Raw genomic sequence first — 19,514 nt, 5'->3', positions numbered from 1 at the left:
GAAACAGTGCTTGTCTTTTTTCAAAATGTATTCATCATTAAGTATTGTTTAACTTATTATCAATATTTTGGTCAGTAGAACGAGCAAGCATACACGAAGCTTTTTTTTGGGGGGGGGGCTTTGAATAATGCCCTGAAAGTATTGTGCTCATAAATAAATTTATGGGATATTTACGTTATGGAATTACCAAAACCTCTCTCGTTCCAGTTAAACATCTTTCCTGTAATTTTCCATTGTGTAAAAATAACATCCAAGCTGGAGGGACATAAAATGTCATATCGATGTTTTTTCCCTTAAAAGTTCCTTTATTGTATTTTTCCCCCTTAAGTGCAGATTGATTGTCTACTTCTCAACTTTCTTTGTTTAGACATCACTTGTCAAACAGGCTCTGTTATTGACTGAAGATAGCTTTGGATGGAAACAAATTTTTTTTTATTTCGATAGTGTCTTATTTTCATAAGGCTGTTCTTATGGTTAATTTGCAATTACTGAAGCAATATTGGATGTTTTCCAGCTATATGGAGTGCAGACTTTGTAAATTAAAAAGACGACCAATTCTAATAAATTGCTCCTAAGAAAAAAATCCTTCTGCCATCTAGCGTTCGTGCAAACAGAGAAAAAGAGGGTTCGTTATAAAGTGTGTTTTAATTCCTGAGGTTTATCTTCGTGGCGTTAGCTTGCTACATTTTGTAAGCCAATCACACTATTCCGTGAGGATATCTAAAAAGGTTGTTATGGGAAATCTTAAGCTATGTAAAAAAAAACTGTTTGGTACTTTTGTAAATAGATTTAAGCCAATAGAAAGGATAGAAAGATTTTGAGTCACTGAATTTTATTATAAATAAATTGTCTGTTTCTCTTTGACTCGTGCTTGTTATTGAACATAGCTGTATTGAGATCAACTTGTCCTAGTTATAAAGTAACATTTAGTCACATCATGAAAAGGGTGTATTTATTCTTCATGCATTTCGCGGTCTAATTTATTCAGTCGGGTTTCTGTAGTATTCTTAGGTGACATGCTTCTCCCTCTAAAAAAGACCCAGCGACTGTAGCATCGATTGGAGGCCCTGTGTGCCAGCAATGCCTCTGGATAATGTTTATCCTATCTCTTATCCGCAATGTATTTGATTTTAGCAATCTCTTTTAGTAAAATATCTACATTTCTTTTCTTTATATATGGTTTCAAATCCACAAAACATGGCAAAATCCCGTGTGCTACATCGCGTTCGTCATTTGGTCTAGTCGGTTGGTTCTATTGTATGTGGTATGATCATACTTTTATTAACTTTTCCTAACTATGTATTGCTGTTTAGTTACTTTTTGAGAAGGTTAAATTCATTATATTGTCAGTCAGGGATATAGCTTAATTAATCTACTTGCTGTAATAAATTCTAATTTAAAGGTTTAGCTCTGTTCGTGTGAATCAAACAGTTCGTGGTAACGAACTGTAGTAAGGAGCGATCCTGCTCAATAGTAAACGAAACTCTAAAAAAACTTAATTTTCATTCCAGTAGATATGTCAAAAGAAACGGATTTTAATGCCGATTTTAAATATATACGTTTCATCAAGTTTAGTATTACCCATCAGGGGGGCTACCCATCAGAGGTGGTTACGTGGACGGATCTTTTCATGAAGGAATTTATCATGAGGGAAGAGTATTTCTATGAAGGAGGCACTGGATTTCCCAGTATTATTTAAAAAACAATGAGAAATTAAATAAAAAAAACAAGTTTTTTCAACTGAAAGTAAGGAGCAACATTAAAACTGAAAACGAAACAGAAATTATTACATATATGAGGGGGTTCGTCCCCTCCTCAATACTTCGATCTTTCCGCTAAAGTGTTTTTAGTCATTTCAAAAGAGCTATTTATCTTAATTAAACGGCCTTTTTGATTCAAGGGTCATTCTTTAAGAATTAGAACAAAATTTGAACTTCAGTATAACGAGCGAGGTATTGATGAGGGGGTGAACTCCCTCATATACGTAATAAAAATATACGAATATAGAAGTTCGTTACGTAAGTAATTCATATTACTAATAAAAACGTTCCTAAGTAAAATTACAAAAAATTGCAGGGCAACTAAGCCCCTCTCCCGCCCTTGTTTTTCTCAAAAGCTTCCGATCAAAACTTTGAGAAAGCCATTTAGCTAAAAAAAGCGAAAATTAATATGCAAATTTCGGTTTAATTATTCATGTATGATGACCCAAAATCAAAACTTCCATTAAATCAAAAACGTTCAGAAATTAAAACTGAAAGTAAGGAGCGACATTAAAACTTAAAACGAACAGAAATCATTCCGTATGTGAAAGGGGCTGTCGCCTCCTTAGCGCCCCGCTTTTTACGCTGAAGTTCGACTCTTTGTCACAGTTTGTCATATTGACTCTTCGTCACAGTTCTACTTTTTAAAACAAAACAAAAATTGTAGCGTAAAAGCGGAGCTTTGAGGAGAGGACACCCCCTTTCATATAAGGAATCATTTTTGTTCGTTTTAAGTTTTAATGTGGCTCCTTACTTTCACTTAAAAAAACTTCTTCTTTTAGTTAGTTTTCTTAAGTATGGCTTAATAGTATAGAAATGCATTGTTCTTGCTATTGTAACAATATAACTTACAAATTTTAAACAATGAGAGACAGAAAGAGGCAGAAAAGAGAGAGAGACATAGAGAGAGATAGAGAGAGGCAGAGAGATAGAGGGAGGTAGAGAGAAAGAGAGAGAGAAAAAGAGAGAGAGAGAGAGAGAGAGAGAAGACACAAGCCTCTAGTTTTGATAGTTTCTATACAAAATTGTGAAAAGGAGGGTGTTCGCCTTTAAGCCTTTGCCACGCCTTCCGCGCCTTAAAGGTTTTGGCCGCATATCCAGTTTGACGAAACAAAAGAAGCACAAGCCAACACATAAGAATAGAGCCCTAAATAGTGTCTGCTTTTTCAGCACCAGAGTAGGTAACCTAACTGGTAGATAATTATTTTTTTTTGCTTTTCTGTCTCAATCCCTCTTTCGTATTATTTGGTCAAAGATTAGTCTGTTTGTAAGAGTGAAGTTCTAGCTTTCATGAGTTCTAATGTGCTGATGTATTAATTTCTAGACCGATAGTTGCACCAATGATGATTCGTCCGTACAAAGCGTGGTCTAATTTCTGGGGATCGTTGACAAGTGATGGATTTTATGCTCGATCCTTTGACTACATGGATATTGTACAAAATACAAAAAAGTAAGTCTCTTAGAATGTTCCAATCGATAGTATAGAGGATCATAGAGGCTATTTTATTCCAAAAAATGTGTATTCAAAAAGCTAATAAAACCATCTGGTAAGAATTATTGTAAATATGGACTGAAAAAGCAAGTTACTTGGAAATTTGCCTTTATCCTATTCAATTCGTGTGTGTCAACAGGCATTATTAATTGGCTGTCAGTAATGGTGCTGCAAGGTTTTCAAAAATACTTTTCATTTCATGAAGTTATTGATTTACAAAATAAAGAAAACAGTGAAATTTGTAGATTATTTTAAGGACCACGAGTACAGTAATTTATTTTTGAGGCTAGAAAAAACACTGGCCAGCAACACTTAACAGTTTTGGTTCGCTTCCAAGTCTAGCCAGTTCTTGTGTTCTCGTGAGAATCGTTCATGGCAAAAATCTTCTACTTCAACTATTACTAGAGTCAAGTGTAAGCTACCCCGGGGCGCTAGATTCTGCGGAATGACTTCAGAAAGTTTTTATTGAAGGTTTTCTCTATTGTGATTGCGATCGGCTTGGTGATATCGTGAAGTATCGTCGATTATAATTGGCTTGACATTACCTACGAATGCTGGTCCTATGTTCATCCGTGTTTTTGAGTCTTTCCAATGACATACTATTATCATTACTAAGACATTGGTGGATAAAGCGTCCTGATTCTACCAATGTGCAGAGCCGTGTCAACCTCCTGGCTATTTGTGTTTCAAAGGTTGCCACTTTTTGAGAGACAAAACCTTGAGGGCGGCATGCTTTCAACAGCATTTTTCAGAGTTTTCAGGCACAGCTTTATAAGGAATCTTTTTGTTGAAATAGGTTTAGGTTGCGTGACCGTACTCTGATGATTTTTGCCTTAATCTTCTTTGGTCTATTGCTCGTCTACCTTAATTTCATATAGATCTTTTTTAATTTACCACTTTTAATTTCATTTTTATTTTAGCCACCATAATTTGTGGCAAAATCACCGTTTGTTTTGTTCTGGTTCTTACGTCAAAGCTTGTGATTCACTCTAACAAGTAGAAAAACGTTTATTTTTTCTAATTATTCACACATGTACTGAATAAACGAGTCTTCTTATTAGAAGAAGTAGCATTTTCCTTTACTTATGGCGATCCACGAATTTCCACTTTCTCTTTCAAATTAATTGCTTAACCGAATCTGTACTGCTATACTTAATGTTTGTACTCCCTGTGAAACATTGGACTTTGAACTTTGTGGACTTTGTAACCTGAGCTTAAACAAAAAATATACTTGCATAAATGAACTAATTAGTGCCCATCCACGGAGGCAGAGTTATTGTTTTATTGAGACTTCCCTAAATAATAATCTAAACTTGTAAAAAAACAGACGAAAATTTTTCTAATTTATCACGTTTCTAAGGCATTTTCAATCTAAAAAAACAACAAAAACTGTCATGTTATGTTGAAAAATTAACGCCACGGAACGGTAGAAATGCAGCTCACCAAAAGGTCGCCTAGGGAAACACAAACGTTAAGGGTGTGCATCAAGAGGTTCTTGAAGGTATTCTGGGTTTGGGCAAGCTGAACTATCTGACCTATGTTTATGTAAAGTAAAACTCCTATTTTTAGTGTCTACTGAGTAAGTGGGCATTAGATGCTGAACCTTTAAAATATTCAAGAGATATTTTTCCTTAAGCAGGCCATTCTTTAAGTAAGAATGTTTTTCGTAGAAAACACTTTTCAGAACAGGTTGAAACAGACGATTGCACCATAATTCGAGGATCTTTTCCCCAATTACCGTCTTGTTTACTTAGCTCCGAAGGGAACAATGACGCGTGGTGAAACTTCTTTCAAATTTAACCCCCCCCCCCCTCATTCTTGATGCTTACTCCTGATTGCAATTCTGGGATTTGTTTTCTATTAGTGGCTTGAACAATTATGCAAATACTACTTTCATTTATAGTTCTTTAAAAATCTTGCTTTTAATGCGTATGAAAGAAATCCCAAAAACAGTAATAGTTTGATAAGCCGATTAGCGGACTACGTTTCTTAAGGTACCTTTCACAGCAGTTGGAATTCTAAAGGCTTTCCTATTCCCGTCCCTTATAGAGTAAGGCTCTCATTATAGGAAACATAACATGGGCTTGCTCTTACTGAGACCTATTAATGGTTATGTTACCGTGAATGTTCGAATTTCGTGAATATCGACATTCACCGGTGAATGTCCGAATTTTTATTCTCCTTGGATTTAGTCAGCCTTGCCACTCAAATTTTTCAATTTAATGCAAGGTTTGATGGTGTCAGATTAGGTCAGATTAAGTTTGGTTAGACTAGGTTTGATTAGGTTGAGCTATGTTAGCTTAGGTTAGGTTTTTAACCCATTTCTGATGTTTATAACCAAATTTAACCTTATCTAACCAATCTAACGTAACTTAACCAAAACCCAAATAGTCTAACCCAGTTTTAACTTTTACCATCATGACTTCCATAAGACTGAAAAAGCTGACTCGCAAAGCTAAATGAATCTAAACAGAGAAAAAAGAATTTTGGGTATTGACCAATGAATTTCGCCAAGACAAGACAAGATCTTTTATTGACCAAACTACATCATAAATATTTTTCTAAACTGGACGACGGAGAGCAGGGCTCAATGTGTCGGCCATAAAACAGAGGTCAGAAAATACCGAAATAAAAAAAAGAAAGAAAAGACAAAAAAGCATGCAAGGTAGGAAATAACAGAGAACACTAACTAGAACACTAACTAATCAAACAGTTCGTGGTAACGAACTGTAAGTAAGGAGCGACCCGACTCAATAGTGACCAAAACTCTAAAATTTGGAATTTTAGTACCAATAGCTACATCAAAAGAATCGCATTTTAATGCTGATTTTAAATATATAAGTTTCATCAAGTTTAATCTTACCCATCAAAAGTTACGAGCCTGAGAAATTTGCGTTATTTTAGAAAATAGGGGGAAACACCCCCTAAAAGTCATATAATCTGAACGAAAACCACACCATCAGATTCAGCGTATCAGAGAACCCCACTGTAAGAAGTTTCAAGATCCTATCTACAAAAATGTGGAATTTCATATTTTTTGCCAGAAGGAAGATCACGGATGCGTGTTTATTTGTTTGTTTGTTTTTGTTTTTTTTTTGGGGGGGGGGGGGGGGTTTCCCCAGGGGTGATCTTATCGACCCAGTTGTCCTAGAATATTGCCAGAGGGCTCATTCTAACGGAAATGAAAAGTTCTAGTGCCCTTTTTAAGTGACCAAAAAAATTGGAGGGCACCTAAAATTAGTCCCACGCTAATTATTTTCCCAAAGTCAACGGATCAAAATTCTGAGATAGCCATTTTATTCAGCGTAGTCGAAAGACCTTATAACTATGTCTTTGGGGACGACTTACTCCCCCACAGTCCCCGTGGAAGGGGTTACAAGTTCAAAACTTTGACCAGTGCTTACATATAGTAATGGTTATTGGCAAGTGTACAGGCGTTTTCAGAAGGATTTATTGGTTGGAGGCAGGGATTGAGAAGAGGGGGATATGCTGGGGGAAATTTCCATCGAGGAATTTGTCATGGGGGAAGAAAATTTCCATGAAGGGAGCGCAGGATTTACTAGCATTACTTAAAAAAAAAACAATGAAAAAATAAATATGAGAAAGTTTTTTTTTCAGTTGGAAGTAAGCAGCATTAAAACTTAAAACGCACGGAAGTTATTACCCATATGAGGGACTCACGTCCTCCTAATACCTCGCTCTTTACTCTAAAGTATTTTTAGTAATTTCAACTATTTATTCTGCGGCTTTTGTGATTCAGGGGTCATTCTTAATGAATTGGGACAAAATTTAAGCTTTAGTGTAAAGAGCGAGGTATTGACGGGGGGGGGGCGAACCCCCTCATATATGTAATAAAAACATGAGAATACAAAAGTTCTTTACTTAAGCTAATTTATAAGTTACGTATATCTTTTATTTATAAAAAAGATTCGTAAAAAATTTAAAGTTCTAGTTGCCTTTTTAATTAACCGAAAATCGGAGGGCAACTAGGCTTCCTCCCCCGCTCTTTTTTTCTCAAAATCATTGGATCAAAATTATGAGAAAGCCATTTAGCCAAAAAGAAAATAAATATACAAATTTCGTTTTAGTTATTCCTCTGCGGAGAGCCAAAATCGAAACATGCATTGATTCAAAAACGTTCAGAAATTAAATTAAAAAAAACAAGTTTTTTTAAATGAAAGTAAGGAGCGACATTAAAACTTAAAACGAACAGAAATTACTCCATATAGGAAAGGGGCTTTTCCTTCTCAACGCCCCGCTCTTTACGCTAAAGTTTTTACTGTTTTAAAATGTAGAGTTAAGAGAAAGAGTCAAACTTTAGCGTAAAGAGCGGGGCGTTGAGAACGAAAAGCCCTTCTCAATATAGTAATAGTATATTACTATTCATAAATATATAATATATATAATAATATAATATATAACAGTATATAATATAACATATATTTAACATAGTATATATAGTATAATAGTATAACATAGTATATATAACAGCTATATAATATATAACAGAATAGTAAATAGTATAACAGAGAACACTAACTAATATAACAGAGAGACACCCAGCGCGAGAACACTACAACCAAAATCTGGATATTGACCATATTTCGGACATTCACTGTAATAGTTATAGCAAAGGTCCCTTTTGGATCTAGAATGCCCCATTGGAAATGCTACTGCTAACTTTAGTAGTAAAGGATGGAGAACTTTCGAAGTTTCCTTTAATAAAACACGGATAATCTAACAAAATGTCCCCCTTCATTTAATGCAAATTCTTCCCAGCTGTACAAGTCCCACTTTGATAATGAACCTCGTTTAAGGACATACATAAATGCTCTATGTTACTCTAATTCCCTCATTTTGAAGACTCTGAAAAGGTTTGAAGTGATGACTACCATAGGAGAAGAAGCTATTCTTGGTAATCTATCTCCTTTCTCTTTAGATTGCTATTAGAAAGGGCACATGATTTAGCGTTTCATTAAGGGCCTTTCTTTGGCTTTGGTAGGGTAGATTGCAATTACAGATAGCTTTTTCCGAAATGTATGAACATGGATATAACGCTCGTATCTTAACTTTAATGGACTTTACCAACCCTGAGGATGGAGGATTTTTCTATCAAAACACGTGGAAGTTTTGTTATCGAGGGGGGGGGGTAAATGAACAAAAATACATACAAGGAGTGGCAAAGATTCTAAAAAAAACTTTTTTACAGAAAAGTGTCAAATTTTTATGTGATTATGTTTCTGATGTAATTTTGCCTTCTTAGGAGATGAGAAAATTCCTTGGCTCTCTCTTCTCCTTTTATTAAGCACGCTTATGGTATGACTGCTTATAAATCGCATCAGTTACGAAAAATAAATACAGGTGCGCACTGCTATGTTTTTTTACGGCGAAAAGACTAGCAAAATCCTTTTCCCGAGCTGATGCCCCTCCAAGAAGTGGCTTGACTTGCATTAAGTTTTATTCTTTGACTAATAAAGAGACTTTGATGCTGAAGCATTTTTCCAAGAATGTTTTTTTTTTTTGAAACTACTGCTTTAATATGACTGAAAGTTGAACTTTTTTTTTTTAATTTAAATTTTTCAGTGTTCCCTAAAAAAAAATCTTCTGGAATAAGCCAAAAAACGATGTAATTAAAATAATTGCCTTATAATTTTTGATCAGACGCCCATGGGCGGGGGCCTTTAGCAGGCATCAGGTGATGATAGCCTTATCTATCAACAAGTGAAATGACATCGTTTTTATACCATCCTAAAAAGGCCTTATGCGTGATTTGCCTCTTGCTCCCTCGGACTATCTGTCCTGGCTTTTTCTACAATTAAACCATGGTTTTGATTGGCTCCGATAGATTTTGAATGTAACTTAGGATTTCTTATCAAATGAGTTAATCATCTTTCCATGACCGTCTGTTTGATATAATAACCCCTCAGAACAGACAAAAAAACAACAGAATGAAACATGAGAGAGTCAACGCTATGATGCCAGAATACCTGACATCATAAAAAAGTGCCAAAAAAGTATATGCTGCTATTCTATACCAATTGTTGTCATATTATTGCAACTGGTGCCCGTAGAATACAATCGTTAAAAGCTGAAAGGAAAAGCTATTCCCTCGCTTTCCCAAGCGTTAACGACACAGAAAATAGGCTTTTCCTCAGTAATTTATGCTAGCGCTCTGTTTTGTTTCATACGGTTATTTCCCCCATTAAAAGTGAAATTTCAGTTCACAGCCCTAAATATCTAACTTTTCTAATTAACCTTGTGAGCGTGAATCTCGTTAGTTCCTCAATCCTCTTTTAGAAAGACTCAGACAATTAAATTAAATCAATGTTAACTTTTCTCATTCGCCCCTCCTCTCATTTGATACATTTTTTAGCTGTTGGCCAAATTGATAGTATGGACATTTAAAAGACTAAATGGGCCTGGCTTGGTTGTCAAATTATCGGCTTGAGGGTGTAGGACTCGGTCAGTGTTGTAAATTGGGGTGGGTGGAGGAGAAGGGTGTGTTTTCACCACAGGTTGTTTTGACCCCCCCCCCCCTCCCTTAGATTTTTAAATATCTTTGGTTGTAGGGAATTTTCGTTGGAAAGATATTAAAAACAAGGTCTTTGGTTGGAGCTAAAAATAAATTTCGCCCCCCCCCCTTATTTTTACGTCAATTGACGCCACTGGGCTGGCAGGCCACTTCTGAAGTATCTTGATTATTAAATTCTACTGGCTGTGAATCTTGTATTTTCTTCGATAAATTGCTTTGATAGTAAAGTTAGGGTCATATACTTGATCTTAGAATAGCATAACTAATTTCATGAATTCCTATTTTTTTTTAGTATTTTCCATACCTTCAGAAAATCCCTATTTTTCTTGATATTTTCATTTGAAGAGCCGAAAAGCGTGACAATCTTGCCTCTCTGTGTATTAAAAATAATACACCTCTCTCCTGGAAATTTTGTGAATTCACGCCACTGGTCTGGGTATGCCATTTCTGAAAAATTTTGATTATTAAATACTGCTGGCTGTGAACCTTGTCTTTTCTTCGATGTATTGCTTTTATAGTGAAGTTAAGATCCTACACTTGATCTTAGAATAGCGTAATTAATTTCATGGAATTAATTACATGCAAAGGATTAAAATACGTAGCAAAAAACTGTGGACTAATAGTGGGTCGTTGGATATGTTTAAGAGCCATCTGCAATGTATGAGCAAAAGTAAGATAATGGTCGCTCGCCAATCTGGTTGAGAGGTATGTCTTACCCGATGGGTCTTTTTTTGGTGTCATTGCCACTCGCGGGGAGGAAGCATTTTTTGAACGCTTAGATAAGTTTTTTCCATTAATTCCCTCCTAGTAAAAAGAAAAGCTTTGTCGCTACTAAAATCATTGACTTTGTGCAAAGTTGCATTGCGAATTCACTCCATTTTGGTTAATTTTAGCAATATTTCCTTGATATTATCAAATTGCACTGGGTCAATCGTCTGCCTAAGAACGTGATTTAAAAGGGATTTGATACCTTACAGAATCACCCTATCGTATTTATCATAAACTTTCTTACTTTTTGTGGCCAAACTAGAATTGATTGGATGGGCTTGGCATAACTTGTAGAACTAGGATAAGAGATCCGAATAAACGATGGACTACTAAAATCCGACACTTAATTTCCTATTAATTTTTACCAATATTGCTTTGGGAGTTCCCCGTTTTGCTGAGAAAATTTGCTAATCGGCCCTTTGTCTTTGACCCGGTCAGCTGACGCTAAGACTCGAAAAATGATTCTTAAGGTATTGAATCCTCTCTAGAGCACCCATCAATGTATGAACAAGAAGTAAGATAGAGGTTGTTTGACGTTCTCGTGCTGTTTTAAGAGGTATTTCCCACCGTGTAAATCCCTTTTTTTGACATCGTCACTTGAGGGGAAGGAGTGATTGTAGTTAAGAGGTTTTAAAGATTGTTTCGTGATCGCTACTGATATTGACTTAGTGCGATGTTATTTCGCGACTCCCTTCCGTGTTTGGTTAATTTAAGTGGGTTTTCCCTTTAATTATCAAACCACCCTTAGCAAATCGTCTGCCTAAGAACGTGATTTTTTCTGAATTACTAACTAAATACATCTTTAAGACTTCTGATACAACTCTAAAGAGATTGTGATTTTGTCAATAGATTTTTTCACTTCAAATAACTGTTTCCAAAGTGGGTTCGTGAAAATGGTTATCTAGTAATAAAAGTCCATCGCTTCATCATTTTTAAAGAAAATTTTTCCTTGAAAAAATTTAAAGAAACAAAGAAAAAATCGAGAGTATCAATTTTGCTTCTCTCCATTCTTTGCTGAAATGAAAATGGATCACGAGAAATATTCTTGCTTAGTCAATATTTTCTGAAGTGAGTCGATTTAAGTTAAAATTCAAACTATTCATTTGTTGTCAAAACTAGACCCTTGGTGCCAAGACCCGTGTTGCGACTACTTTGACCCAAGGGTTACAGTTGCGAACAAAAACAAGCAAAAATTTTTGTTGCATTGGACTTGAGCCCTATGAAATAATAGGTTCTGATCCCCATCAAAGTTTCTTCGGATTCAATTGGTTTTACATTGGTTTTACAATTGGATGCGGATGACAAGAACGTATCCCTTACCTCAAAGAATGAATGAAGTCCACCTGCTCACAAAGAAAAGAAAAAAACGAAAAATTTGACTACCGCCCCTCCTCCACAGAGGTTGGATCAGACATAGACCGTAAAAATACAATGCTACAAGCCTAGTATTTAATTCCCATCTAGTTTGGTTGGGCCTAGACGCCCACTACTTTTTATTTCCGTGTGATTTGCTGAAAGTCTAAAAATGATCAGTGTGACTTGATTACAACCTACTCAAGTTATAGGAATGTATACAGAATAGCCACTTTCACATAATTATGTTAAATTGCATAAGGTTACAACCTAATTAAGCGATAAAACTTAACAATTAAAAAAATGTTGCTTAACACCTAGTAAGTTTTCAAAGAAGAATGGGATAAAATGAAAAATTCAGTCAAAATGCAAATTTGGACTCGCAATTTAATATCCTTACTTATGAATGTTCTGTGAGCATAAAATTTCTTCGTATTTCCCTTATATTTTTTTCTCTTGATATGATTAAATGTTGTAACCTAAGTATCTGCAAAAGTATCTAAGCTACGTATCTACGTATCTGTTGTACCTGCGTAAAATGTTTAAAAGAATTTTTCTCAAAAATATTTTCAGTAGAAGAATAAAAACAGATTTCTCTCACTGGTCTGTGAAATAAATAAGACGCTATGGAATCCGGAAATAATTCTCATGAATATGTTGGTGAAATATAACACAAATCTCGGCTTCATTCATATCTTTAAAGAACCATCTTTTGAACCTTCCAATGAAGTTTCACGTTCCAGTAGCCCTCATGTTCGGATTTAATTAACTTACATAAGTCGTATTTTGATTTTGTCGCATAATTAACCTAGTTTAATTACATAAACACAATACACTACACTATTTATATCAACAAAAAAAAACTAGCTTAACAAAGCACATAAAAAAAAACAAAGAAAAACAAGCAAACACTGTGCAAAAACATAAAACGAAGGATGAAAATAAAACCCTGTGCTTTGCCTGTTTATTCTTTCATACTTTACTATGTTGGATTTTGTTTAAATGCGGAATTTCTTTTCGTTCATTTTTTTTTCGTGAAGCGGGTATTTTTTTTATATAAGACAGTAAATACCAAGTTAAAAGCTTATTAACACAAAATAATAATACGAGTCCAAATATTTTGCCTTCAAATTTGAAAGGATTTATCAATGGAAAAAAGATAATTCGCTGAAAAAACATATGAAAACGGCAGAAAAACCAATAAACGGTATGTAAGAAAAAGAAGGCAAGACGAACCAAAGCCTAGTGCTTTATTTGTTGTTCTTTGGTGCTTTACTGTCTTATATTTTTTAAATGCAAATTTTCTTTTTGTTTTCATGTTTGTTTTTTGTCTAGTGTTTGTTCGCTTTTCTTTGCTTTTTTATGTGTTTTGTTGAAGTTAGTTTTTAATTTTTTTTTTCGCTGAAAAAGCCTTCTGGAAGTGAATCCGAAATATTCGACTTTTATTAATTTATTTGTATTAATAAGTTCTTTATTTATTTCCAGTGTCTTGCAAAAAAAAACACTCTTTTTTAATGTATTTCTGTGCCAATTCTATAAATCTGTTAACTCAGGAGAAAATTTTCTCTGCAATGCAACGCCATCTTTAAAATGGCCATGTTCATGATGCGATACGATGGGATTCAAGGGAGCGAAAATACAAACAGTTTCATACTATAAACTGTTTCAAGTAATGAAATATAACACAAAAAATTTTATAAGAAAACTTAAATGATTTTAAATTTGAATGTTTTAATATTAAATTTTAATATTAAATTGAATTAATATTAATTTAAATATTAAATTTGAATGTTCAAATTTAAATAAGAATGTTCTAAGTTCTTAATATGCTGTTGCTCCCCAATAAATCACTCCTATTATTCCAGTGTATATAAATACGGTACACATTGTGATGTATATATACTGGAATAATATGCATAAGATGAATTTCCTGTGAACCTTACAGAAAATATTTTTATGGAAATTTCAAAGGAAAAAATATTTTCATTTGAAGGAAAAATTTCGTTGTAAAATAGTAATAACCCCTTCATAGTTTCCCGCTAAATGGAGACCAAAAATGTTTTCTGTACACGATCCTGGAAAATTTTTTCACCTTTCGACGATTGCAAATTAGTAAATTAGATTGCATCTTTGCAGATGAGAAGATTTTCAAACTAGGAACCCCTTTGCTGATATCTATCGAAATGTCACATAATCAAGGGTGTATCTGAGATTTTCGTTCGGGTGGGATGGGGTGTGGGGTTATTATTTTGGAGGGGGTACATGTAAAAAATTTGTAAAACACAAAAAATTATATGCATTTTGATACTTTTTATGACCTGGAGAAAAGTTCCGGGGGGCCTCAAACACGGTAGCCCCTCCCCCTTGATACGGCCTTGCACTTAACAGGCTTTCGCGATATGACTGTGTTGGGTTCGGAGACTGTGCTCAAAGAATAGTTGACTGACAAAATGGGTTCTGGAGAGCTTCAAGCACTTTCTTTTCATTTTTCCATTCGATGTTTTACGGACAAACTAGAAAGCAAATCAACCAACCTGCGAGAACATTTTTTCCACATAGCAAAGGAAATTAGGGTTTCTGTTCCAGAAAAATTGTGAAGACGATATTTATAGGTCCATACATATATGGCCTTTGGTGAAACACAGGATCAGGGAGGGGGTTACGAGCTAATCACTGGTGATATCCTTCTTTATGTCTTCGTCAACTCCCTCCAGTGCGAAGGTGTGACGTTGATGCAACGTTTCAAGCTCTTAAGAGTAATGCTTAAAAAGATAATTCATTTGCTTAACATTTTTCAAGTGTTTTCTCCTTGAGTTCCAGAATTTAGATAACTATTTTGAAAGTTTTTCCGTTTCAATTTTTTTTTGTATTTATTTTACAAATTTATTTTATTGATATGTTTTTGCAAGCGACATATTTTTCTTTCGAAACTGTAAATTACAAATATACAAACATTCAGCTCTAAATTGAAAATTTGATACCAATTAAGTTTGTTCTAAGCTTGGCGGAGAGAACAGTCGTTGTTCCCCATATTTGCTCTATCTCTTTGATAAACTCAGTCAATGAATTCCATCTTCTTTTTATATTCTTTTCCTCTTGATTCTTAGAGAAAAACTTCTTTTAACGATGAGAAAACAAAAAGCTCTAAGGAGCAATTTAAGTGAACTCTATGTCACGGTTTTCTCTCGTCTAATAGTAACATGGGGGATCGATCAGATTGGGGCATGATGTAGAAAGATAGTGATTGGAAAGTCTGGTGCTGGACCAAGGGGCTTATTTGAAAGCATGAGGGAAAAATGAAGATGGATCATTTGGATTTGTAAAGGAATGTTAGAGGATTTGGCGTTGTTTGACGGAACGATATGACGGAACGATATGATGGAATGAATAGTGGAAAATATCTAATTACGTTTTTGCTCTGGTGATTTTTGTTGTATTGAGAAAGACGAAAGATTGGAGCTTCGGCGTCGAAAACAAAACAATTATATTCTGGGTTTTGTGTTCGCTACCGACTGATGATTTTTTATTTTTTATTTTTTTTTAAGTGAACTCGTCATAGCCCATACTAAATATACACGACAACTTGTACCTAAAAAACAATAATTCATTATTGAACAATAATTATTAATGGTTTACTGATAATTTTTAATAATGATTATTTACTAATAACATTAATAATAAACATATACCAAAAGGCAAAAAAAAATGTCCGTTAAATTATAGATACTGATTCCTTTTTTAACTTTATAACTGATTTGTCTCGGTATATGAGGGTTCACAATGTCATTCTTAACATAAGCTGCATGGCGTAAGAATGTAAAAAGGCATTTATTTTGTCATGTGAACATAATCCACCAATCAAAAATAATGCTGTGTTCTTACCACTTGCTAATGCGGATTTCATTTTGGAAGGAGCATATTTAGTGCTGAGGAGGGGGAGGGGTCTAAAGAGTAACCTAATTGACCAGAAGAGCATCAGGCCTCGATATTTGAGGACCTGGATCATGAAATTCCCTTACTCCCTACGCATATAATTTTATCTTATGTCTTTCCCGCAACAGAGAAACGTTTTTGTTCCGTTTTGTAACATAGAAACGGCAAAAATAAGCTATCCTATTTGTAAGATATCTTGTCCTTTGCAGCTGGAGTAGGTCCTTTCATAATGATAGAGAAAGGAATGTGCGAAAAAGAATACATTAAGACTGATTTTAAGTCTTAGACTTTTTTTACAAATATTTTTCTTCGTTCTACTCTAGTCAGTGGTCTAAGGACTTTGATAAGACCGTTATCAAAGTTTTCTCTTTAACTTTCGATTTGACAGTGAGCTGTCAGATCCTGGAACTTTGATAAGTCAAGAAACGAGCTTAATACTCTTTTGATCTTGAATGGGTGCTAGGATTACCAATACGCCAATTGGTCTTTGTGCCAAAATGACGTCCATTTTAGTACATCAAATGTACCAAAATGACGTTTTGTGATTTACATTTCGACTTCGCAAAGCGTATCTATGGACGAAATTCGTCAGAGTAAATCTCCGTTTGTATGCCCAATGCTGAACTACTTTTTTTCTCATTTAGCCGAGTATTTACTCTATAATTTTGCTGATGGCCTTGCTTCCGTGAAAAGGGAAGAATAATATCAAAAAGAGAAGTCTTATTCTTCTTGTTCAGAACGTCAAACGTTCGAACGTCAAGAAGAAGAGTAATCTTCTTGTCTTTAACATCAAACATTTAAATGTCAAGAAGAAGACTAATCTTCTTCTTCTTGTTCAAAATGTTCAACAACGAAGATAAAAGTGAATGCAACCCAGTGGGAGATTTTGAGAACTATCTTGCCAATGTTGTTCAAAAACTTGCCATGTTCAAAAGCTCTTATAGTAGGATTTTCTTTTACTTATGCTTAAATCAGTAAATTAGTTATAATTTTTTAAATTAACTAATGTATTAAATAATAAATTAGTAAGCATAATTTTGTTTTTCTTTCCTGTAAAAAAAAAACTTTTATTGATGAAGCTCCCAAGGTATTTTCTCATATGGATCTGTTCTGCAAGCCACGATTTTGGTATAAGCTATTTGATTATCAAATTGCATCTTTAATGTATCAATATGGACCAACTGGAATGCAAATTTGTTTTATTTTATTTAATTTCCTTTTAAATATTAAGGAGGTAAATCGGCGAAATCCTTAAAAAGCACATAGCTATTAAAAAATAAATAATAAAATACATGTGTATCCATGCGATCATGGGTGGTTTTGGGGTTGTATTTTGCCAATGTTTTCAAATCATAGCATTTCGCCGATTAAAACATTTTACGTAGTCGTTTTAAAAGATGGCTACTAGGCTAGTGATTGACAATGGGAAACAACTCTTCACCATAGTTTTCCCATTTCTGTTTGACCCTTTCTATCTTTACACCTAGTTTTTGATTGTTTGACGTTTATGAATTTTGTTTTTCCTGTTTGTACTTCATATGAATTTTCTTTTTCTCTTGACCATCATTGTCAGGCCATACAATATTTTTGTTTCCGGCCTTATTAATGTTTCTTTTTTTCTACTAAAAAAAGCAAATTAGGCCGTCAGGGCTTATGATAGTTACATTTTACACAAAAAAAAACTTATTTCTATCATAGTTTACCATGGTAAAAAAAAACACATTAAAAAAATGGTCAGTGGTGATGAATTGTCATTTGTTGCCGGTTCACGAATGGCCATTATTACCTCGATTAATCTTAATAGTAAAATCTTATTTTGAAAACAAATTCATAGAAATTTTGAAAAATAGCGTGAAAACTCTCGAAAATGATATTTAGTCAAAACACAAAGCACACCATTAGACTTGCCATTACCGACAGCCTTGCGTAGGAAACCTTGCTTGAACAACGAGGAAAATCACTTTTTTACATGGGTAGTAACGCCAAACTCTCCTTTTTTCCTTTTTTCCCATCACCGCTTCCGGGGAATTGGAAACACATAGAAAGCTGTCTAAGGCCTTATTCGAAAGGAATTTGCATCTCTACGTGCTTCTTTATGCAACAAAACGTAAAGTTTAAATTTTAATACAATTTTTGACAAAAACTGTATCTTCATATACAAGATAATACAAAACACATACCTTTTGACTTGAGATGATAGAACACACGTATCTTTTGAAAATAATTCTTTAAAATGACCATTTTATGAGCCATTTGTGTTATAAAATTTCTGCACTGATATAACAAATTTTAATAAAGATATCTGTTTTTAATAAAGATATCTTTATTTATAAAGATAATATTTAATATTATCTTTATCTAATAAGTTTTTCCTTATTAAATATCTATCTTTATTTGAAAAAAAACTTGCTTGCCTTGCTTGCTATCATATAAATTTAGGATGGTGACCTTAGATGGCTGATAATGTTTCTTTTTTTTTAGAATTTTGACTTCTCTTTTTATCTTGCTACGTACAATCTTCAGTTTTGACGTATACGTACTTTCAGTTTTTAGTTTAGTTGCTTCAGTTTTGATTTTAATGTACTGATCGACTGATGAGATTTTTTTTTCGTTTTCTTACAGCAAGTAGTTGAGAATGAGAAATTTGGCTGAAATTACTTGTGCAATTTTTATAATTGTTATTATTTCAGCCTTATGTCGTCAAATTTTTAAATCTTGATTTATTTTTAAGAGTTGTTATAATAGGTGCACTGGACTAGAGAGCCAAGTTCTTTCACGCTGAAAGCTCATAATCTCAAAATTTCACACGTCGTGAAAATCTGAATTTTTTTTAACAGAGAATAATTTTGTTTAAGGCTCCTTTAAACTAATACGGAGATTTAATGGGTACTAATTTCAGCGAATCAGGTTTCTATGAGATGAAATTCTATGAGAAATTCTGATTGGCTTAAATTAGCCCTAGCTAACTCTCGTTACTCGTAAAATCTTATTATGAATGGGGCATTTAAGCCTATTGAAGTAAATACTGTACTCCAAAGCGGACATAATATGTTTTCTCTGTTTCTATAAAGGTAATATGGAAACGGAGGAAGCATAACAAAGCTTCGGAGCTTCAAAAGTCTATTTGGCAAGATCAAACGTCTTGCTGCAATTGGTTTATTTTGAAATAACATTAAGTTGAAAGCTTTGAATTAAACATAAATGTTATGAATGACTTTAAGGTTTATCTCATTTTATAGAATGTCTTGCGACGTCGTTCTTTTGTTCAATATAGTTGAAAAGTTCAATAACTATGCTTTTGGAGATAAAATGACCCCCTACACCTACTAGGGAAAGGTCTATAAGTTAAAAAAATTGCCCATTGTTTACGTATAGTATTTGTTATTGGGAAGTATGCATACATTTATGGGATGGGGGGACAAATTTTCTGCTATGGGGATATTTTTCACGGGGATTCTCCTTCAACGCCTCGCTCTTTACGCTAATTTTTATTTTATTGTTTTAATTAGTAGAGTTTTGGCAAAGAGTCAAACTTTAAAGTAAAGAGCGAGGCGTTGTGGAGGGGGACAGGCCCTTCAGTATACGGAATAGTATCTGTTTGTTTTAAGTTTTAATGTTGCGCCTTAGTTTCAGTAAAAAAAAAATGTATTTAATTTCTGAATGTTTTTCAACTAAT

The 19,514-nt window shown here is 34.1% G+C and overlaps 1 protein-coding gene across 3 annotated transcripts in view; it reads left to right on the top strand.

Moving 5' to 3' along the window:
• Window positions 1-19,514, top strand: part of LOC136041501 (procollagen-lysine,2-oxoglutarate 5-dioxygenase 1-like) — a 218,580-nt gene that overhangs the window by 74,694 nt on the left and 124,372 nt on the right. For all 3 annotated transcript variants that reach the window (XM_065726205.1, XM_065726202.1, XM_065726204.1), the window contains exon 10: window positions 3,085-3,210. In XM_065726205.1, the coding sequence (XP_065582277.1) occupies window positions 3,085-3,210 (126 nt within the window). The remainder of the gene's footprint in view (window positions 1-3,084; window positions 3,211-19,514) is intronic.

Source organism: Artemia franciscana, unplaced genomic scaffold (genome assembly GCF_032884065.1).
Source record: "Artemia franciscana unplaced genomic scaffold, ASM3288406v1 PGA_scaffold_23, whole genome shotgun sequence".
NCBI classification, from domain to species: domain Eukaryota; kingdom Metazoa; phylum Arthropoda; class Branchiopoda; order Anostraca; family Artemiidae; genus Artemia; species Artemia franciscana.
This window is presented reverse-complemented; position numbering and strand designations above follow the sequence as displayed.